The 23,728-nt window shown below is 43.6% G+C and overlaps 1 protein-coding gene across 1 annotated transcript in view; it reads right to left on the reverse strand.

The window, feature by feature from the left end:
* GSG1 (germ cell associated 1) overlaps nt 1-23,386 on the reverse strand; it is a 41,234-nt gene extending 17,848 nt beyond the window's left edge. Inside the window, exons 1-3 of the mRNA XM_040407440.1 lie at nt 23,074-23,386; nt 12,974-13,021; nt 4,951-5,103 (exon numbers count right to left, since the gene is read on the reverse strand). Coding sequence (XP_040263374.1) covers nt 4,951-5,103; nt 12,974-13,021; nt 23,074-23,386 — 514 coding nt within the window. The remainder of the gene's footprint in view (nt 1-4,950; nt 5,104-12,973; nt 13,022-23,073) is intronic.
* Nucleotides 23,387-23,728: the final 342 nt, after the last annotated feature.

Here is a 23,728-nt window from a genome sequence, read left to right on the forward strand (position 1 = left end):
GGGGCCTACATCTCTCAAAATCCTCTGTTCTATTGCTGGGTGACATGAACCCCCTTTTGCCGTGAATGAACCCCTGCTGTGCCTGGGTGACAGGGGCCTAAATCTCTCAAAATCCTCTGTTGTATTGCTGGGTGACATGAACCCCCTTTTGCCGTGAATGAACCACTGCTGTGCCTGGGTGACAGGGGCATAAATCTCTCAAAATCCTCTGTTGTATTGCTGGGTGACAAGAACCCCCTTTTGCCGTGAATGAACCCCTGCTGTGCCTGGGTGACAGGGGCATAAATCTCTCAAAATCGTCTGTTGTATTGCTGGGTGACATGAACCCCCTTTTGCCGTGAATGAACCCCTGCTGTGCCTGGGTGACAGGGGCCTAAATCTCTCAAAATCCTCTGTTCTATTGCTGGGTGACAAGAACCCCCTTTTGCCGTAAATGAACCCCTGCTGTGCCTGGGTGACAGGGGCCTAAATCTCTTTAAATCGTCTGTTGTATTGCTGGGTGACATGAACCCCCTTTTGCTGTGAATGAACCCCTGCTGTGCCTGGGTGACATGGGCCTAAATCTCTCAAAATCCTCTGTTCTATTGCTGGGTGATATGAACCCCCTTTTCCCGTTAATGAACCCCTGCTCTGCATTGCTGACAGGGAACAAAATTTTGTGAAAACATCTGTTACTGATCGGAAGATGCGCGACTACAAGCGCACGCTGATGATAGCATTCCCACCTGACAGCGGGGGCACAGTGGAAGCACAAGGCGAAGGCAGAGGAGGAGGAAGAGGTCGTCAACGCAGCTGGGGCACCGCCAGAACCTGAGAAGGCAGGGTTAGCATGGCCAAAATGTGGAAAAGCTTTGTCAGCCTTGGAGGTGCTGACCTGCCCTGCAGCCAGTGTATAGTGTGAACGTGTGTTTAGCATGGCAGAGAGCACTATCACAGGCTGCAGCCAAAGTGGACAAGCTTACGTTTATTAAAATGAACCAGGCATGGATCCCACAGGACTTGTCCGTACCTTGTACTCAAGTGCACTTATTCTTTGTTTTATTTTGTTATATGTCCCAATATTTTGGGGGATACCCCAATTTAAAAATAAAAAATAACACAAATCAGTGTTGGCTACCTATTCCTCCTTCACCACCGCTTCCACCTACACCGCCACGTCAACCTACACCGCCACTTCCACCCATCCACCGCCTCCTTAACCTCCTACTCCTAGATCCAGATTGTTATTTTTAATTTTTCTGTATTTTATGTAATTTTAAGTCATTTCCCTATACACATTTGTTTGCAGAACAGTTGTCATGCTCTTAAGCACATTTTGATGCCTTTTGCAGCCCTGTAGCTCTTTCCAGGACTATTTTAGAGCCATTTTAGTGCCCAAAAGTTCAGGTCCCCATTGATTTTAAATGGGGTTCGGGGTCAAGTTCGGGTCAAGTCGGGTCCCGGACCCGAACTTTTTTTTCAAGTTCGGCCGAACCTGCTGAACCTGAACATCCAGGTGTCCGCTCAACTCTAACAATTACGTTTAATTCGTCTAAATTGGCCGTATGGGATGTTCAATAACCATCTTGGCAAATGACAGCTATTATAGAATATGAATCCATTTTTTGCTACTTCTTTATGGAAGGTGTTACATAATAAGTTTTCCCCCCTCTATAATTACATTCAGGTCCAAAAACTCAATACCTCCATTATATAAGTTTGAGGAGAATCGTATATTCCTATAATTTCTATTTATATCTTCTAAAAAATGGTTCAACGACTTAGCATCCGTCTTCCAAATAAAAATAACATCGTCAATGTACCTATACCACAGCACCAGGTCCGTCCCCAGCTTGGGAATTATGTAGTTGGACTCCCATTGGGCCATAAATAAATTGGCATAACTGGGGGCGAACCAGGTGCCCATGGCGCTACCGCGATGCTGCACATAATAACTGGATTCAAAATAAAAATAGTTGTGCGACAATATGAACCTCACTCCATCTTCCAGAAAATTAATTTGTTCCATTTTTAATCGTCCTTCTTTTTTCAACTGGTCCCTCATAGCTTCAATGCCCTGTCCGTGATCAATTATAGTGTATAGGGATTGGACGTCCAGAGTCCCTATTGTCCATCCCGAATCAAATTTTAACTCCTCCAGAATTTTAATAATTTGAGTCGTGTCTCTAATATACGTAGTCATATTTTTTACCGTTGGTTGCAGTAATCTATCGATATATTGGGATAGGTTGGACGTAATCAAACCTATCCCCGATACTATCGGTCGTCCAGGCGGACATTTCGGATTTTTGGTGCAACTTCGGCAAACAATAGAAAACTGGTAGTCGCTGTTGGCTATCACAAATAAAATCATATTCCTGTTTTGATAAAATCTTTTGAGCTAAACCTTTTTCGCATAAATTTTGCAATTCCTTATAGTATCTTACAGTTGGATCACTTTCTAGTCTAGCATACGTAGTACTGTCTTCTAATTGATTAAAGCATTCCTTATTGTATTCTTCTACATCTCAGATCACAATAGCCCCGCCTTTATCGGCTGGCCTTATTACTATATTTGCTTCTGTCTGTAATTCTTTAATTGCTTTTATCTCTTCTTTATTAAGGGTATTTCTTATCTTATTTGTTTTCAATGATCTCAGATCATGTTCTACGCATTTGCAAAATGTGATCATTTCCTGACTTAGTTCCTGTATTGGATCTTTTTTAGATTTCTTTTTCAAGTCTGTGTGTTCATACATCTGTGCATCAACCATTGGAAATTCAGTTATTATCGGATTTTTCTAAAAATACTTTTTTAAACAGAGATTCCTCACTAATTTTTCTATACCTATATATGTGTCAAAGTGATTTAATTTCGTGGTTGGGGCAAATTTCAAGCTCTTATTCAACAATTTTGTCTATCCGTTAGTGCAATCTTACTTAGGTTTACTACCATGTTTGGAACCTTATCATCATTCGTTTTTATCTTATTCTCCCCCCCCCCTCCCCGTCGTATCTTCTTCCTCTTTCTTCCTGATGGGTTACCCTGTGATGTGATCTCTGTGTTTTGTACTGTGTCTTGTTGTGTGGATATAGTGATTCTTGGTGATCCCTGTGATTGTGTAATTCAGGCATGGCCAACGTGAGGCTCTCCAGCTGTTGCAAAACTACAACTCCCAGCATGCTTAGACTGCCTACAGCTATCAGCCTGCAGCAGGGCATGGTGGGAGTTGTAGTTTTACAACAGCTGGAGAGCCGCAGGTTGGCCATGCCTGGTGTAATTGTTCTATCTGTCTGTTCCTTAAGTTGTATTGGTGTCTCGTAGGTGAATTTAGTCGTGGATTCCGTGTTGGTGAGTGATAAGATCCCCGTTGTGGTCTGTGATGCGACGGAGTCCTGTCTAAAAATATTGCTCAGACAAAACCTCAAATCTATTATTTACCGGTACTGTATAATTTGTTTGTCTGTCCTGTTCTATTTCTCGTTGTTGATGGTCAACTGTGGTCGCTCTATTATCATTATTTTCTTTATTTTCACTGGATGAAAGGTGTTTAATTTTTTAAAATTTTTTATTCATTATTTCTTGTTCAGTTTTATCCAAACTTTTACATAATCGTTGTTCCCACATCTCATACTCCTCATTTTTAGGTAACTTATCCACCTTCTCCTTCACATAATTCAACTGATTTGTTATTTGTTCTAGCATTTCTGTCCTTCTCTTTATAATTAATTGTATCAGTAGGATCGATTGCTCTTTCAATAGTGTGTTCCATTCTTTTTCAAACTCAGGGTTGCATAAATCCTGAGCTGGTGTTTTCACTATGCTTAAGCCCTTTGGGATTTTTCTTTGTTGTATATATTGTTGTAAGGACTTAATTTCCCACCTCTGACGTAATTGTTTTAATAATAATGATTCTACTTCTCTAAATTTATCCGTCATTGATTGATCCGATTTCTCCCTTTTTTCATTGGGGATATCAAAGTTGTACGTTTCTACCTTCAAGCATTTATTTTCTGCATAACTCCAAATGTCCATCCTTCTAAATGAGGTGAGCTCTACCCTTGAGGGCTAGAATTAATAGTGGATCAATTAGTCTTAAGGTGCTCTACCTCCAAGAGGATGGTACCGGTGCTCGTATCGTGACTTACTGCCCTCACAGTCACCAAAATAAAATAGCAGAACAATTGTGAATGGATAGGCACTCGGACATCTGGGGTGATGCAGCGAATGATAGGGTTTTATTCACTAAAATAATTAAAATAGCAAACTAGTACATGGATTGCAGGACAAAACTTACCAGGAAAGATTAAAGGACCTTAACATGTATAGCTTGGAAGAAAGACGAGACAGTGGGGATATGATAGAAACTTTTAAATACATAAAGGGAATCAACAAGGTAAAAGAGGAGAAAATACTTAAAAGAAGAAAAACTGCTACAAGAGGACATAGTTTTAAATTAGAGGGGCAAAGGTTTAAAAGGTAATATCAGGAAGTATTACTTTACTGAGAGAGTAGTGGATGCATGGAATAGCCTTCCTGCAGAAGTGGTAGCTGCAAATACAGTGAAGGAGTTTAAGCATGCATGGGATAGGCATAAGGCCATCCTTCATATAAGATAGGGCCAGGGGCTATTCATAGTATTCAGTATATTGGGCAGACTAGATGGGAGAAATGGTTCTTATCTGCCGACACATTCTATGTTTCTATGTTTCTATTAGATATTTATGGCATATCCTGTGGAACACTGTTGAATCACTGTTGAACATGATTTTGCGGTACACTAATGTAATTTTGGGCAATTTGAGAAAGTTTAGGAAAAGCATTTCACTCATCTTATTTTCTGAATGACACTATAACTATATGTGCATAATGTAAGTGCATAAATATGCAATATGTGCATAATTTACCAATTTGTAATGGAAGGAGTGAATGATAGCTTAAAACCACGTTGTAGAGACAAGTTATGTTACCTGAAAGCACTGAGGACATTGCAGCAAATGCGTTCAGCTTCAGTCCACACACAGGGTTTCCTGTGTAAATAATTTCCAATAGCAGCAGCACAAAGCTAATGACTAAGAGTGTAATGTACACTAGTTCCGATCCCAATGAAAGCCATAGGATCCCTGTAATTGAGAACCGAAAATTAATGATATGCAGTATTTATTAGCAAACTAGTGCCTTAGGTGCAGTGATTGGATTTATTTTTACTAGTTATTGCCTTTAGTGCCACCATATGCTGCAGGACTTTACAAACATCAGTCCCCAGTGGGGGGTTTGAGTGGAGAGGACCCCATGCTCTTCGATCCCGGCAACTGCAGCAACGTGTCTACAACTGCAGCAACTGCTACAAATAGCACATACGGTACACAGCTCCTTCTCTACATAACTGGACAGGAGATTGCAATCACAATGTAAAGTTACAATGTTTAGCAGGATGAGATTCACATTTTGGTTTGTTTGGCAGCTACTGTTCTTCACAGTATATAAATACCAATTTATTGCACGATTTAAAAAGACATAAATGACATACATAATTAAAATTGAAAAAAGGAAGAGGATACAAGTGCAGGGAAAAGCGACATCACCTGGAGGGAGACCACAGCGGATAAACAATTCATACATACAGTACAGACCAAAAGTTTGGACACACCTTCTCATTCAAAGAGTTTTCTTTATTTTCATGACTATGAAAATTGTAGATTCACACTGAAGGCATCAAAACTATGAATTAACACATGTGGAATTCTATACATAACAAACAAGTGTGAAACAACTGAAAATATGTCATATTCTAGGTTCTTCAAAGTAGCCACCTTTTGCTTTGATTACTGCTTTGCACACTCTTGGCATTCTCTTGATGAGCTTCAAGAGGTAGTCCCCTGAAATGGTTTTCACTTCACAGGTGTGCCCTGTCAGGTTTAATAAGTGGGATTTCTTGCCTTATAAATGGGGTTGGGACCATCAGTTGCGTTGAGGAGAAGTCAGGTGGATACACAGCTGATAGTCCTACTGAATAGACTGTTAGAATTTGTATTATGGCAAGAAAAAAGCAGCTAAGTAAAGAAAAATGAGTGGCCATCATTACTTTAAGAGATGAAGGTCAGTCAGTCAGCCGAAAAATTGGGAAAACTTTGAAAGTAAGGGCTATTTGACCATGAAGGAGAGTGATGGGGTGCTGCGCCAGATGACCTGGCCTCCACAGTCACCGGACCTGAACCCAATTGAGATGGTTTGGGGTGAGCTGGACCGCAGAGTGAAGGCAAAAGGGCCAACAAGTGCTAAGCATCTCTGGGAACTCCTTCAAGACTGTTGGAAGACCATTTCAGGCGACTACCTCTTGAAGCTCATCAAGAGAATGCCAAGAGTGTGCAAAGCAGTAATCAAAGCAAAAGGTGGCTACTTTGAAGAACCTAGAATATGACATATTTTCAGTTGTTTCACACTTGTTTGTTATGTATATAATTCCACATGTGTTAATTCATAGTTTTGATGCCTTCATAGTCATGAAAATAAAGAAAACTCTTTGAATGAGAACGTGTGTCCAAACTTTTGGTCTGTACTGTACAGGGAGTGCAGAATTATTAGGCAAGTTGTATTTTTGAGGATTAATTTTATTATTGAACAACAACCATGTTCTCAATGAACCCAAAAAACTCAATAATATCAAAGCTGAATATTTTTGGAAGTAGTTTTTAGTTTGTTTTTAGTTTTAGCTATTTTAGGGGGATATCTGTGTGTGCAGGTGACTATTACTGTGCATAATTATTAGGCAACTTAACAAAAAACAAATATATACCCATTTCAATTATTTCTTTTTACCAGTGAAACCAATATAACATCTCAACATTCACAAATATACATTTCTGACATTCAAAAACAAAACAAAAACAAATCAGTGACCAATATAGCCACCTTTCTTTGCAAGGACACTCAAAAGCCTGCCATCCATGGATTCTGTCAGTGTTTTGATCTGTTCACCATCAACATTGCGTGCAGCAGCAACCACAGCCTCCCAGACACTGTTCAGAGAGGTGTACTGTTTTCCCTCCTTGTAAATCTCACATTTGATGATGGACCACAGGTTCTCAATGGGGTTCAGATCAGGTGAACAAGGAGGCCATGTCATTAGATTTTCTTCTTTTATACCCTTTCTTGCCAGCCACGCTGTGGAGTACTTGGACGCGTGTGATGGAGCATTGTCCTGCATGAAAATCATGTTTTTCTTGAAGGATGCAGACTTCTTCCTGTACCACTGCTTGAAGAAGGTGTCTTCCAGAAACTGGCAGTAGGACTGGGAGTTGAGCTTGACTCCATCCTCAACCCGAAAAGGCCCCACAAGCTCATCTTTGATGATACCAGCCCAAACCAGTACTCCACCTCCACCTTGCTGGCGTCTGAGTCGGACTGGAGCTCTCTGCCCTTTACCAATCCAGCCACGGGCCCATCCATCTGGCCCATCAAGACTCACTCTCATTTCATCAGTCCATAAAACCTTAGAAAAATCAGTCTTGAGATATTTCTTGGCCCAGTCTTGACGTTTCAGCTTGTGTGTCTTGTTCAGTGGTGGTCGTCTTTCAGCCTTTCTTACCTTGGCCATGTCTCTGAGTATTGCACACCTTGTGCTTTTGGGCACTCCAGTGATGTTGAAGCTCTGAAATATGGCCAAACTGGTGGCAAGTGGCATCTTGGCAGCTGCACGCTTGACTTTTCTCAGTTCATGGGCAGTTATTTTGCGCCTTGGTTTTTCCACACGCTTCTTGCGACCCTGTTGACTATTTTGAATGAAACGCTTGATTGTTCGATGATCACGCTTCAGAAGCTTTGCAATTTTAAGAGTGCTGCATCCCTCTGCAAGATATCTCACTATTTTTGACTTTTCTGAGCCTGTCAAGTCCTTCTTTTGACCCATTTTGCCAAAGGAAAGGAAGTTGCCTAATAATTATGCACACCTAATATAGGGTGTTGATGTCATTAGACCACACCCCTTCTCATTACAGAGATGCACATCACCTAATATGCTTAATTGGTAGTAGGCTTTCGAGCCTATACAGCTTGGAGTAAGACAACATGCATAAAGAGGATGATGTGGTCAAAATACTCATTTGCCTAATAATTCTGCACGCAGTGTATGTCCGTGTACTCAAGTAAAAAACAATAAAGTGCAAGTGCAAGTGCGTAAGAACATACAAAAGTCAATTAGACAAAGAACAGTTACGCATGCTTTGCTCCCTCCAGGATGGCGCAAGCCCCTACGCGTGTTTCGGTGTACCTTCGAAGGTACGCTGAAACGCACGTTGGGACTGGCGCCATCCAGGAGGGAGCACAGCATGGGTAACTGTTCTTTGTCTAATTGACTTTTGTATGTTCTTATGCACTTGCACTTTATTGGTTTTTACTTGAGTGCACGGACATATGTATGAATTGTTTATCCGCTGTGGTCTCCCTCCAGGTGATGCCGCTTTTCCCTGCACTTGTATCCTCTTCCTTTCTTCAATTTATTTATGTATGTCATTTATGTCTTTTGAAATCATGCAATAAATTGGTATTTAATTACAAGCGGTCTGGTAGTGATTTATAGGTGTAATATTTAGTGTTCTACCAAAGGCTTGGCTGTGTACTCTGTGATGAGAGTGACCAGTTAGGGACGGTGTATCCAATAGTTGCGGCAAAATTGGTTTATTAAAATCACAGTATATAGCAGTTGCATAAAGCTGTTCTATAATAAATCTATCAGACTGGTTTATCAAAGCTTTGAACATAAATTATCTTAGAATTTTTTCTGGAGAGGTCAGAGAGGGACTCGAGAACAAGCTGTCAGGCAACCAGTCTGATAGATTTATTAAAGAACAGTATTCTGCAGCCGTACTGTGAAATTTGGAACCTGCAGAAGCAAAACAAACACATTTTTTTTACATTTAAAACCTATTACAATAATGTTTTTAGGTCAAAATACGTGCAAATCAATAATGAAAGAATATGGTTCAGAAAGTACCATAGCCTTTAACTTCCCAACCCAAAGACATACTTCTTCAGTCTTTTCTGCAGCAGTCTGAATGTTAATAAGATGGTCTGCTAAGATTAGGTTCCACCCCTTTCTTTTACCAGTCTTGCTTCATTAAAAAAAATTCTCATTCTTGTTTAGCAGAGTTGTATAAGCCGAAAGACTAGAACGTTTTTGCTTTGTTATGTGGCATTGTCCTGTACAAGGATAAGGTCATCAGTATCTGATCTGTGGAGTCTGACACCTGTGACCCCGAAAATCAGCTGTTTGAGAAGCCGCAGGGCTCCATTGAGCACTGCAGCCTCCTCACAACTTACTAGCCACAGAGCCATACATTGTATAATGGCTGTGCTTGGTATCGCAGGTCAGCCCCATTCACATGAATGGGACTGAGCTGCGCCTAGGTGACGTGACCAATGAACGTGACATCATTACTCTGCGATAAGCGGCGAGACCAAAATGGTGAAGACTGAATATTCCACCATCTACAGTACATAATATCATCAATAGAATCAGAGAATCTGGAGAAATCCATGTGCACAAGGGACAAGTCCAGCAGTCAATACTGGATGCTCGTGATCTATGGGCCCTCAGGTGACACTGCATTAATTCTGTACTGGAAATCACTTAGGGCTCAGGGACACTGCCAGGAATCATTATCCGTGAACAAAGTTCATTGTGCAATCCAAAAATTCAAGTTAAAGCTGCATCATGCAAAGAAGAAGCCATATGTCAATGCAATCCAGAAACACCGCTGTCTTCTCTGGGCCAAAGCTCATTTAAAACTGACTGAGGCAAATGGAAAATTGCTCTGTGGACAGATGACGCCATGCTCTGCAGACTCAAGAGAAGAGGGACCATCCAGCTTTGTATCACCACACAGTTCAAAAGCCTGCATCTCTCATGGTATGGTCTTGCATTAGTGCCTATAGCATGAACAGTGTACACATCTGGAAAGACACTATTAATGCTGATAAGCATATAGAGATTTTAGAACAACATATGCCTCCATCCAGACGTCTCTTTCAGGGAAGGCCTTGCATAGTTCAGAAAGACAATGCTAAACCACATACAACATCCTTCTCAACAGCATGGCTTCACAGAAGAAGATTCTGGATGCTAAACTGGCCTGCCTGCAGTACAGACCTTTCAACAATAGAAACTATTGGAGCATCATGAAACAAAATCCGGCAAAGACCCAGGACTGGTCAGCAGCTAGAATCCTACATCAGACAAGAATGGGACAATATTCTCTCCCAAGAAATTGGTCTTCTCACTTCCTAAAAGTTGTTAAAGGAAGGGAAATGCTACACAATAGTAGACATGGTCCTGTCCCACCTTTTTTTAGATGCCTTTTTTGCCAGCAGAGTTAATATTTTTTTTTTTATGAAATGATAAAATGCAGTGTTTAGCAAAGTTATGAAAACTTCGATTTGGCTGCTTCAGCGAATTTCACAAAGAAATTTGCTTCGTGAGAAATTACTTTGTCACGAAGCACATTTCTTTGTAAGTAGCAGGTGCAATGACGGGGAACGGTAATTGCGCTGCCCCGTCATTGAAGCTCTCAGATGCCGTGTTCATCAGTAATCGCAACATCTGATGTAAAAATGGAGGCCTTTCAGGGGTTAAAAAATAAATAAATAATACTCACCGTATCCATTTAAGCATCAAGAGGCCGCCACAGCCATCTTGATTGAATATCCCGCGCAAAATCTCGCTATGTGCGTTACCACGTACAAGATTTCACGTGGGATCTTCAATCAAGATGGCTGTGGCAGCCTCTTCCCGCTCAAGTGGATGAGATGAGTATGTTTTTTCATTTTTTTACATCATTTCAGGGAAAATAAATTTGTTACCACAAAGCACAAGGAAATTTGGCTTTGCGACGAATCTAATTTTCCCTGAAACTCGGATCAAAGTCCACTTTGGATACTTCGATTCGCTTAATCCTAGTAAAATGTCTCACTTTCAATATCTGATATGTGTTCTATCATCTATTGTGAATAAAACATAGGTCTATGAGATTTGCAAATCATTGCATTGTGTTTTATTTACATTATTTACATTTTACACAGCATCCCAACTTTTTTGGAATTGGGGTTATATCATCAAACTGCATCCATGTAGTTGTATTCTCCCCACAGCTGGAAAGCCACGTAATGCAGACCATGACTTGAAACTGTAACAGATGCAGTATCTGTAAATATTTACCTAGGGAGTGATTCCACCCAGGTAGTGTTACATGGATGCAATCAGTAAATGACCTCAAATGTTTCTTTTTAATGTTATAGTCTTATTTGTCTTTATATAAAACTGTTGTTTTTTGAGAACTATAAATTTGGGAAAGGAAAATAAGATACAGTACCTTGCAAAAGTATTGCCCCCCCCCCCCCCCTTGACTTTTTTTTTGTGTTTTGGTGCCTCACAACCTAGAATTAACTTGGATTGTTTGAGGATTTGCACCATTTAATATACAGAACTTTGAAGATTTTTTATTTTTTTATTGTGAAGAAAACAACAAATAGGCTAAAATAACTGAAAAAGTAAATGTGCATAACTATTCACCCCCTAAAGTCAATACTTTGTAGAGCCACCTTTTGCGGCAATCGCAGCTCCAAGTCGCTTTGGATAAGTCTCTATGAGTTTGCCACATCTTACCACATCTTACTGGGATTTTTGGCCATTCCTCCTTGCAAAACTGCTCCAACTCCTTTAAAACAGCAATCTTTAAGTCTGACCACAGATTTTCTCTTGGATTGAGATCTGGGCTTTGACTAGGCCATTCCAACACATTTACATGTTTCCCCTTAAACCACTCAAGTGTTGCTTTAGCAGTGTGTTTGGGGTCACTGTTCTGCTGGAAGGTGAACCTCCGTCCTAGCCTCAAATCACACACAGAGTGGTACAGGATGGCTCAAGAATATCCCCGTCTTTAGCACCATCCATTTTTCCCTCAACTCTGACCAGTTTTCCAGTCCCATCCCTCCGCATGATGCTGCCACCACCATGTCTCACTGTGGGGATGGTGTTCTTTGGGTGATGTGATGTGTTGGGTTTGCGCCAGACACAGCGTTTTCTTTGACGGCCAAAAAGTTCTATTTTAGTCTCATCAGACCAGAGCACCTTCCTCCATACATTTTGGGAGTCTCCCATATGGTTTTTCCCAAACTCATAACGTGCCTTTTTGTTTTTAGCTGAAAGTAATGGCTTTCTGCTGGCCACTCTGCCATAAAGCCCAACTCTATGGAGCGTACGGCTTATTGTCGTCCTATGTACAGATACTCCAGTCTCTGCTGTGGAACTCTGCAGCTCCTCCAGGGTTACCTTAGGTCTCTGTGCTGCCTCTCTGATTAATCCCCTCCTTGCCTGATCTGTGAGTTTTGGTGGGTGGCCGTCTCTTGGCAGGTTTGCTGTTGAGCCATGTTCTTTCCATTTGTTTATGATAGATTTGATGGTGCTCCTGGGGATCATCAAAGATTTGGATATTTTTTTTTAACCTAACCCTGACTTATACTTCTCAACAACATTGTCCCTTACTTGTTTGGAGAGTTCCTTGGTCTTCGTGGCAGTGTTTGGTTAGTGATGCCTCTTACTTAGGTGTTGCAGCCTCTGGGGCCTTTCATAAAAGGTGTGTATATGTAATGACAGATCATATGACACTTAGATTGTACACAGGTAGACATCATTTCACTAATTATGTGACTTCTGAAGGTACCAGAGCTTTTTATGGGCTTTCTAACAAAGGGGGTGAATATATATGCAAATGCCAATTTTCTGTTTTCTATTTCTAAACAATAGTTTTATTTAGATATTTTTCTCATTTCACTTCACCAACTTAGACTATTGTGTTCTGATCCATCACATAAATATCAGATTAACAAAACATTGAACTTAAGGCTGTAATGTAACAAACACAAAAAAGGTCAAGGGGGTGAATAATTTTGCAAGGCACTGTACCCACAAGAAATGACAAGATACAATGTTTTGTATACCTCTTTCAGCTGGAGGGGTTAACTCCAAAAAACTTCTGCATTTCTCATCTGCAATTTGACAGAAAGAATTATAAACACACAAAGGACAACATTTTAAATTTAAAACGTGGCAAGAGTAAAATTTTCATTGGCTAAATAGTAACAGCTATATTAGGTTGTAATATAATACTTAATTATGAACAAGTGTTCTAGGGTGAGGCAAAATTGACATAATGTTTGCTGCTATGGGGAAACGCCCTTCTATGTTTACACACAAATGTCCATACTGTGATTTTGTGGATAAACTATGCACAATTTTCTATCATTTTTAAATAATGTAGGAATGCTTGTGCAGTGATTCTTAAGGCTACTTTCACACTCGCGTTTGGTGCGGATCCCTCATGGTTCTGCACAGACAGATCCGTTCAGATAATACAAACGTCTGCATTCGTTCAGAACGGATCAGTTTGTATTATCTTTAACATAGCCAAGACGGATCCGTCTTGAACATTATTGAAAGTCAATCGAGGACGGATCCGTTTTCTATTGTGCCAGATTGTGTCATAGATAATGGATCCATCCCCATTGACTTACATTGTGTGTCAGAACGGATCAGTTTGGCTCAGTTTTGGTGTCCACAGTTTTGGTGTCCGCTTCCAAAGCAGAATGGAGGCGGAACGGAGGCAAACTGATGCATTCTGAGCAGATCCTTTTCCATTCAGAATGCATTAGGGCAAAACTGATCCGTTTTGGACGCTTGTGAGAGCCCTGAACAGATCTCACAAACGGAAAGCCAAAATACCAGTGTGAAAGTAGCCTTACAGTGAAGTCGGAACAGAATTGGAATTAGGTCAGAATTAGGAGAAAGCAAGACGAGAGAGGAGGGAGAAAAACAAAATATCAGAGAGTTAAAGAAACGCATTGGAGGCCAAATAAGTGTAGGAAAAGTTCAAGAGGCCAAGAAAGAAATGGGAGAGAAGATAAGGAATAGGAGACTGGTAGTGAGTGACCCACAATTATTTCAGGTCCAGTAGGTTGCTGGAGACTTCGGACACCACAAGGGTCTAGCGTATGAATGCCATCACTTACAAAATGGCAAAAGGTCCTCTTCATAGGTCAGTGGGTCCAGGACAACAGATATGGCCCTATTTAATATATTAACATCCCACATCTCTCCCCCCCCCCCCCCCCCCAATACTTTAAAAAAATTGTACCCCCTCAAAGTAGTATTGCTTTCATTGTACAACCTTCACAGTAGTTTTGTACAGATGTGTGCCCCCCAGGGCTGGCCTTAGGTGTTCAGGCGCCCTGTGCGAGCTAATCTTGTGATGGCCCCCCCCCCCCCCCGGTTCACCTAAACGTACACAAAGAGGAAAACAATCTTTGTAACAAATAATTCTTCGAACAATCTCAGGCCGGGCTGCTGTAATAGACCGACTGCGAGCTGTGTCCAGTGGCGGATCAAGAGCCTGGTCTCGGGAGGGGCACTTCCAGATTATTTTCTGTCCGCCGCCACAAAACAATGGTGCTTATAGAACAGACTACACAGTTTAGAGGTATACTGTATATTGTGTGGCACAGTGTATGATATGTGTATAACAAACATATTTCACATGAAAACTGACAATTACTTGGCTTGGCCCTTGGGGATCTCGGACACCACTTCAACACTTGGCTGGGGGGCTCGGTGGAGCTGATGTTGTGTTTTATCCTAATGAGAAAGATTTCATAATAAGGATTTGGAGAAGGGGCAGAGGAATAGCAGAGCAGGGAGAGGCTGGTGCTGCTACTAGGGGGTCATACCATGGGGGAGTAATAAAGCCCACCATAATGCCCCCCCCAGGTAGGAAAAATTCTCCTTATAATGTGACAGTGCAAAAAATACCCCCTTGTAATGCCCCCAGTTGAGCTAATGTCCCCATAGTGCCCCCATAATGTGCCAGTATAAAATACCCCTATACAGTGCCCCCATAGTGCTCCTCTCCCCCCTTCCTTCTAGTGCCCCCCATAATGTACCAGTATAAAATGCCCCAGTAGATGTCCTCAGTGTCCCCCTTAATTTGCAAGTATAAAATACCCCTTCTTAGTGCCCCCCGTAGATGACCCCATAGTACTCCTCTCCCCCTTCCCCATAGTGCCCACCATAATGTGTCCCAGTATAAAATTCTACTGTACAGAGTCCCCATATAAAATACCTCTTCTTTGTGGCCTCAGTAGATGCCCCTATAGTGCTCCCAATAATGTGGCAGTAACAAGAGCAACACCCCAATCATGTGCCAGTAATAACGGCCCCCCATCATGTGCCAGTAATAAGAGCCCCCCCATCATGTGCCAGTAATAAGAGCCCCCCCATCATGTGCCAGTTATAACAGCCCCCCCAATGTGCCAGTAATAACAGCCCCCCAATGTGCCAGTAATAACAAGCCCCCCCAATGTGCCAGTAATAACAAGCCCCCCAATGTGCCAGTAATAACAGCCCCCCCCCAATTTGCCAGTAATAACAGCCCCGCCCAATGTGCCAGTAATAACAGCCCCATCAATGTGCCAGTAATAACAGCCCCCCCAATGTGCCAGTAATAACAGCCCCCCAATGTGCCAGTAATAACAGCCCCCCAATGTGCCAGTAATAACAGCCCCCCCAATGTGCCAGTAATAACAGCCCCCCCATCATGTGCCAGTAATAATAGCCCCCCATCATGTGCCAGTAATAACAGCCCCCCCATCATGTGCCAGTAATAACAGCCCCCCCATCATGTGCCAGTAATAACAGCCCCCCATCATGTGACAGTAATAACAGCCCCCGCCATTATGTGGCAGTAATAACAGCCCCCCCAATGTGCCAGTAATAACAGCCCCCCAATGTGCCAGTAATAACAGCCCCCCAATGTGCCAGTAAAAGTATTGCATATACATAAAAAAAAAAAAAAAAAACACTTATACTTACCTCAGTGTCAGCGATGCAATGCAGGCTTTTTCCGGCCTGTGTCCGGCCTGTGTCCCACGCTGTACGGCTCAGGCAGCGTGGTGACATCATCGCGCCGCCTGCGCGGGCCTCTGATAGGCTTCAGGCACTAGGCCGGCAGCCTTTCAGAGGAAGGGAAAGGGCCACGCCTCTCCCTCAGCAGCCTCAGCACAGCCATCTGTATCGCTGTCCTGAGGACGGCGATACAGATGACTATGGAGATGAGCGCTTCCACAATGCAAGCGCTCATCTCCCTGTGCCCCGCCGCCGCCCCCTACCGCGCTCCTGGATCCGCCAGTGGCTGCGTCGGCCGCCGGGCGCCCCTGTTGCCATGGCGCCCTGTGCGGCCGCACAGCTCGCATACCCCAAAGGCCAGCCCTGATTGTGGCTGGCTCTCGGCTGACTTCCTGGTGCTTCCATTGCTCCTTTAAAGTTAAGTTTTTCCTTTCCCTTTTGTGTTTTGTATGGGTTCTGTGTGTTGCATGTCCCTATTGTTTGTATTAGGCCTGAAGGAGACTCCTGTTCGTCCTTCCTTTTAGAGGAACAGGTAGTTTCGACCCTGCCATTAGTACCAGGGTCCTATAGGGCTTGATAGGATTTTAGGTATTCTTGTGTATAAACTCACCTACCTTTGGGGTCTGTTCATACTGGTAGACAGTCAGGATTTTGGTTAGGGTTTTCACTAGGAGGAGTCCATTTTCCTTCCCTAGTTCTCAGCCCCGATTCCCTGTTCCCCCCTTCCCTCCTATGCTTGGTGTGGTGTTTCCCTCCCACACCGAAGCGTGACATTCATGCTCAGTTGCTTGCGTAGTGACAGCCGAACTGTCACCATTCAGCAGAGGGATGACTACTAGCTCTCCACCATGTTAGGCTATTTTCACACTGGCGTTTTGGTTTCCGTTTGTGAGATCCGTCTAGGGCTCTCACAAGCGGCCCAAAACGGATTAGATTTGCCCTTAATGCATTCTGAATGGATAAGGATCTGTCACGGGTAAGGAAGGTAGAGAAGAAGTGCACCCCCTAAACTGCCACCCTCAACCCTGTCCCTGCCTACTTGCACCACCCGCCCTAGGTGACGGGGCGCAACTGGGCGACGGTCCCTGACCTACGTAAGTGTAGAGCATAGCGAACAGAGAAAGAGAGGAACAGACAGCCAAGGCCGAAGGCGGTACACAAGACTAAGGCAAACGGATAGACAGGGAAGTAGATAAGACAACAGTGATGGGAAAGGCAATGGCGGGTCAACTAGCCGAGGTCGGTCCGGGAGGTCACGTCAATGCAAGGGATGAGGCAGGAGACGAAATCCAAGAACGAGCCGAGGTCAAATCCGAGAGATAGCGTAGGTACCAAGGGAGCGGGCAAAGCGAGGTCAGGAAACAAATAAGGTCAATACCAGAGGTCAAGTAGGAAGCAATAATAATAGTACACACAGCCCTAGAGAAGAAAAACACAGGCAACCTGTAGCCAGCAGGCCGCCTGTATTTATAGTGGGGAGTGAGGGTCATGTGACGTGGCCAGCGTCACATGACCGACAGACAGACAAGTCGAGCACCGAGTGATCAGCTCAGCGCTCAAGGCAGACCTAGGAGCAGGGAGCCTCCCAGCTAACAAAGCCACCCTGGGAACAAGGCCAAACACAGATCCTCGCTCCCGAAGCTAAGCAGCAGGTCTGCGGCTGATGGGAGACCGAGTACGCTCAGAATGCATCCATGTAGCTCCGTTCCGCCTCCATTCCGCTTTGGAGGCGGACACGCTGCTTGCAGCGTTTTGGTGTCCGTCTGACGAAACTGAGCCAAACGGATCGGTCCTGACACACAATGTAAGTCAATGGGGACGGGTCCGTTTTCACTGACACAATCTGGCACAATAGAAAACAGATCCGTCCTCCATTGGCTTTCAATGGTGTTCAAGACTGATCCGTTTTGGCTATGTTAAAGATAATACAAACGTATCCATTCTGAACGGATGCAGACGTTTGTATTAACTGAACGGATGCGTCTGTGTAGATCCATGACTGATCCGCACCAAACGCGAGTGTGAAAGTAGCCTTAGACCCTCGCTACCTTTTCAAAATGGGGGCCTTTTTTCCACCCGGTGAGAGGGACGACAAACTGAACTACTATCAAGACATCCTATGTAGTCAGTTGGCCACTGCCTATGTGCGCCATCACCCATCCTTACGCAGGTCTGACCGGGGGAAGCCCTCTGCTCTCACGTTCCACTGCCATGGCTGCTGGGGAGGGCAGGAGCAGTACCAGCTCCATCAGCAGCAACTTAAGTCTAGAGTCGCTGATGAGCAGTTTTCTTCAGCCACTTAGAGAAGAAACCACTCACAAGCAGCAGCAGCTAGACATGGAGCAGAACCTGAACCAGCAGGTTGTGGCATACTTGGACTGCACACTGCCACCCCATATCAAAGATCCTTTGGACTACTGGGCAGCAAAACTCGATTTGTGGCCCCAACTGGCCAAGTTTGCCCTGGACAAGTTTTTCTGCCCAGCTAGTAGTGTGGCATCAGAGTGGGTGTTTAGTGTGGCGGGGGCCATAGTTACCCCAAAGAGAACTCGTTTATCCTCCCAAAATGTGTAGAAACTGACCTTTGTGAAGATGAATCAGGCATGGATCAGCCAGGATTTCCACACACCAGTGCCTGATGCATCAGACTAGACCATCCATGGTGTCACACCCAAAGTTTGTCAAAAGAGACCTGTTTCTTCTGTCTACCTGCTTCAGTTACTATTCTAATGATGCCACCTGCCTGATGCCACACACCTGCTGCCAGGTGCTCCTACTGCCATCCACCATCTTTCGCTGGTACTGGTATTGCCCCCCTACCTCCCCACTCTGTCTCTGGGGCACTCTGTGGTCTCCTCATGCTGCTGCCACCTTACCACTCTGTGGTCTCCTCAAGCTGCTGCCAACTCAACACTTTGTCACTGGGTCACTTTGTGATCTCCTCATGCTGTTGCCACCTCACCTCTCTGTCACAAGGCCACTCTGTGGTCTCCTTATGCTTCTTCCACCTCACCACTCTGTGGTCTCCTCATGCTGCTGCTACCTCACCACTCTGTGGTCTCCTCATGCTGCTGCTACCTTACCACTGTGTGGTCTCCTCATGCTGCTGCTACCTCACCACTCTGTGGTCTCCTCATGCTGCTGCCACCTCGCCACTCTGTGGTCTCGTTATGCTGCTGCTACCCCACCACTCTGTAGTCTCATGCTGCTTCCACCTCACCACTCTGTGGTCTCCTCATGCTGCTGCCACCTCACCATTCGGTCATTGGGCCACTCTGTGGTCTCCTTAAGCTGCTGCCAACTCAACACTCTGCCACTAGGCCACTCTGTGGTCTCCTCATGCTGCTGCCACCTCACCACTCTGTCGCTAGGCCACTCTGTGGTCTCCTTATGCTGCTTCCACCTCACCACTCTGTGGTCTCATCATGCTGCTGCTACCTCACCACTCTGTGGTCTCCTCATGCTGCTGCTACCTCACCACTCTGTGGTCTCCTTATGCTGCTGCTACCTCACCACTCTGTGGTCTCCTTATGCTGCTGCTACCTCACCACTTTGTGGTCTCTTCATGCTGCTGTCACTTCAGAACTCTGTGGTCTCCTCATGCTGCTGCCAACTCAACACTCTGTCACTGGGCATGAGCTCAGCATGCTGAAAGATCAGGATTTGCAGGTGGCAGATCGTGCTGTCTAATAACTGGGCTACTTTGTGGTCTCCTCATGATGCTGCCACCTCACAACTCTGTGGTCTCCTCATGCTGCTGCCACCTCACCACTCTGTCACTGGGCTTGAGCTCAGCATGCTGAAAGATCAGGATTTGCCGGCGGCAGATCGTGCTGTCTAATTACGATCTGCCGCTGGCAAACCACTGTACAGCATAGGGACGAGCGATGACATAGTGATCGTTCCTCCCCATTACGGATTAAGTACACTATATGGACAAAACTATTGGGCCACAGCTCTTAAAGGGGTTCTCTGGGAATTAAGAAAATGAAAACACTTAAATATTACTTTATTATAAATATATTCCCAAATACCTTTTAATAGTTATAATGGCTCATTTTGTCAGGGGAACAATCATCAGGGGAAATAAAATGACCTCTGTCCTATTAGTACACACAAAACCTGTCCTAATCACACAGGATGCTACTTCACAACACTGAGCTAAAGAGCTGCCTCATCCTCCTCTCCTACTTTTCAGGGATTATGATCCTGAATACAGATGATAACATATTCGGTGTAAGCACAACCACCGGTCATCTAGGAGCTACTCATTTTCGACACTTGCGTTCTATTTGTGTTGTACAATCATATTCCGGTTTTGTGTTTTATTGCTCATTGGTATCTCAAGGTGTTAATGATTTAAAGGAGTGTATATTGTACATTTTTGGCCTGATTGACCCTCAAGAACATATTATAGGTATATTTTCAAATGTGATGGTAAGAAAGACTTAGGCTGAGTTCACACAAGCGTGTCCGGATAAGGTCCGGATGCGTTGCGGCAAACCCGCGCGAGTAGGTACCCAATTGCAGTCAGTTTTGACTGCGATTGCGTTCCGTTCAGTTTTTATCGCGCGGGTGCAATGCGTTTTGCACGCGCGTGATAAAAATCTGACTGTGGTACCCAGACCCGAACTTCTTCACTGAAGTTCAGGTTTGGGTTCAGTGTTGTGTAGATGTTATTATTTTCCCTTATAACATGGTTATAAGGGAAAATAATAGCATTCTTTAATACAGAATGCTTAGTAGGTGGTCAATTGAGGGTTAAAAAATAAAAAATAATTAACTCACCTTCTCCTCTTGATCGCGTAGCTGCCGATCTCTTCTTACTTCTTTAATCATGAGCTGCCGGCTAAAGGACCTGTGGTGACATCAGACCACATGGTCCAATCACATGGTCCATCACCACGGTGATGGACTATGTGATTGGACCATGTGATGTGACGTCACCACAGGTCCTTTAGCCGGCAGCTCATGATTAAAGAAGTAAGAAGAGACAGGCAGCTACGCGATCAAGAGGAGAAGGCGAGTTAATTATTTATTTATTTTTTAACCCTCAATTGACCACCTACTAAGCATTCTGTATTAAATAATGCTACTATTTTCCCTTATAACCATGTTATAAGGGAAAATAATACAGTGAATAGACTGTCATCTTAGCAACCATGCGTGAAAATCACACCGCATCCGCACTTGATTGCGGATGCTTGCGATTTTCACTCAGCCCCATTCACTTCTATGGGGCCTGCGTTGCGTGATAAACGCACAATATAGAGCATGCTGCGATTTTCACGCAACGCACAAGTGATGCGGGAAAATCACAGCTCATGTGCACAGCCCCATAGAAATGAATGGGTCCGGATTCAGTGCGGGTGCAATGCGTTCACCTCCCGCATTGCACCCGCGCTGAAATCTCGCCCGTGTGAACTCAGCTTTAGCATTTGAACTTCAGGTTTGTACATGAATTGCTGCCAATCTATATAATCTATATTGTAATATTAAAGGAGTTGTCCTTGGTGAACGTATTCCCCAATGATGTACAAATTATTTATGTTTTTTTAAAAAAAATTTAAATGCTATAGAAAAGTCAGAATAACAATAGCCAAGTTTATCTAGTTTGGGGTACAGGGGCACACCAGCCGATAACATGATTACGTTTTTCAATGATGGCCTAATTTTTAAACAATTCCAAAGTGAGATCAGGGGTGGTAACTTGATGATCCAATTTTTCGTAATTGCTCTCTGAGCGAAAAACAATGTGTAACCATTCTGGACCCATAGATTATGGAGAATGTTCACTTATGTGTAGCGATATCAAATTGAAATAAAGATTATTGATAAGTTTCCCAAATATTTTTAATCATTTTAGCATACCTAAACAGTGTGGGGTATCTCCACATCATATGGATCATATCGACTCTGTAATGCCTGCATCGCATCTAGGGCACAAGCTTTAAGCTCTTGACTATATCAAAGGCAAAGTTTCATCAGCATTATGACTAATGAACATGTTATACAATCTAGGTGCGGCACACTTCAAATTTAAAGGGAACCTGTCACCTCCAAAAATCATCCCAAGCCGCCAGCATTACCTGAGAGTAGCCAGCAGCGTGTTTCCGACGATCGTTTTCTTCCTAAAGGCAGATGAAGCAAAAGCTCAGAAAATGTTCTTTTATCCTCTGCTGGTGCGCTTCTCTAGTCATGCTTGAACTCAAGGGGGCAGCGGCCTCCTTGCTTCAAGTCAAGGTAACCGCGCCCCCTTCCCTGCCCTTTCGCTGTGACTGACAGCGCTTATGCACACGAGTTTGGCTGCCTTTGCCGAACAGCCGGCTGTCAGTCACAGGCGAAGGGGCAGGGAAGGGGGCGCGGTTACCTTGACTTGAAGCAAGGAGGCCGCTGCCCCCTTGAGTTCAAGCATGACTAGAGAAGCGCGCCGGCAGGGGATAAAAGAACATTTTCTGAGCTTTTGCTTCATCTGCCTTCAGGAAGAAAATGATCATCAGAAACACGCTGCTGGCTACTCTCAGGTACTGCTGGCGGCTTGGGATGGTTTTTGGAGGTGACAGGTTCCCTTTAAGTCTTCATCTCTAAAGTGTAACTCCACATCTGTGCCTTAAAGGGGTTGTCTCACTTCAGCAAATAGCATTTATCATGCAGAGAAAGTTAATACAAGCCACTTACTAATGTATTGTGATTGTCTATATTGCTTCCTTTGTTGGCTGGACTCATTTTTCTATCACATTTTACACTGCTCGTCTCCATGGTTAAGACCACCCTCTAATTCATCCGCGGTGGCCGTGCTTGCACACTAAAGGAAAAAGTGCTGGCCTCTCTGGTGGCTGGGACTGTGGGAGTTCACATAGGCTGGTCATTTTTCCTATAGTGTGCAAGCATGGCCACCACTGCCAAATTGCAGGTTGGTTGTAACCATGGAAACAAGCATTGTATAATGTGATGGAAAAATGAATCAAGCCAGCAAAGGAGGCAATATGAACAATCAATCACAATACAATAGTAAGTGCCTTGTATTAACTTTCTCTACATGATAAATGCTATTTGCTAAAGTGAGACAACCCCTTTAAGTGCATGCCCTAAGTGTTTGTAATAAACACAACAATTTCTAACAAAAAATGATGTTGTTTCTTACCTGTCCCCAAAATGTTTTCTTCACAAGAATACCAGATTCCAGTGTGGAAATAGCGGAAAGCGAATCTGTCATCTCCAGTCTCCCAGCTGTAATGAACTACATCTTGACCAGAAGCATTTATGCTCTCCACGGCTATAGGGACTACTATGCATTTGGTGGCCTTTCCATTTCCACAAAGAGGTTTAGGAACTTTTTGTGTGCCTTCACACCAGTAACTACTAAGAAGGGCAGTAGTGGAGAGAGCAAGGGACATCAAATTAAAGCTCACTGCCAGTATGGCACGTCGCCAGGGGACAACCTCTGAGAGCTCCATCTACAGAAAAGGAAAATGTAAAATATTAGCACAGAATACATACTATACAATTCATTCCTCTAATGCTAAATAATTAACAATTTAAATGGTTTAATTCCCCAACAGTGAGCATACTATCTGCGCTAAATTGTTCTCTAAGGGATCTTTTATACGAGCAAGTTTTGTATGCACATGTGATGTGTGAAGTGAACACATAGCATCTCTGTGTTAGGGGAAAATCGCAGCATGTTCTATACTGTGCATTTTTCACGCAGTTCTGGCTCCATAGATGTGAATGAGGATTGTATGAAAAACAAAATGTATCTGGAACATCCGGATGCAATCTGAATGCAGTGCATTTTT

This window comes from Bufo bufo, chromosome 9 (genome assembly GCF_905171765.1).
Source record: "Bufo bufo chromosome 9, aBufBuf1.1, whole genome shotgun sequence".
In the NCBI taxonomy this organism is placed as follows: Eukaryota; Metazoa; Chordata; class Amphibia; order Anura; family Bufonidae; genus Bufo; species Bufo bufo.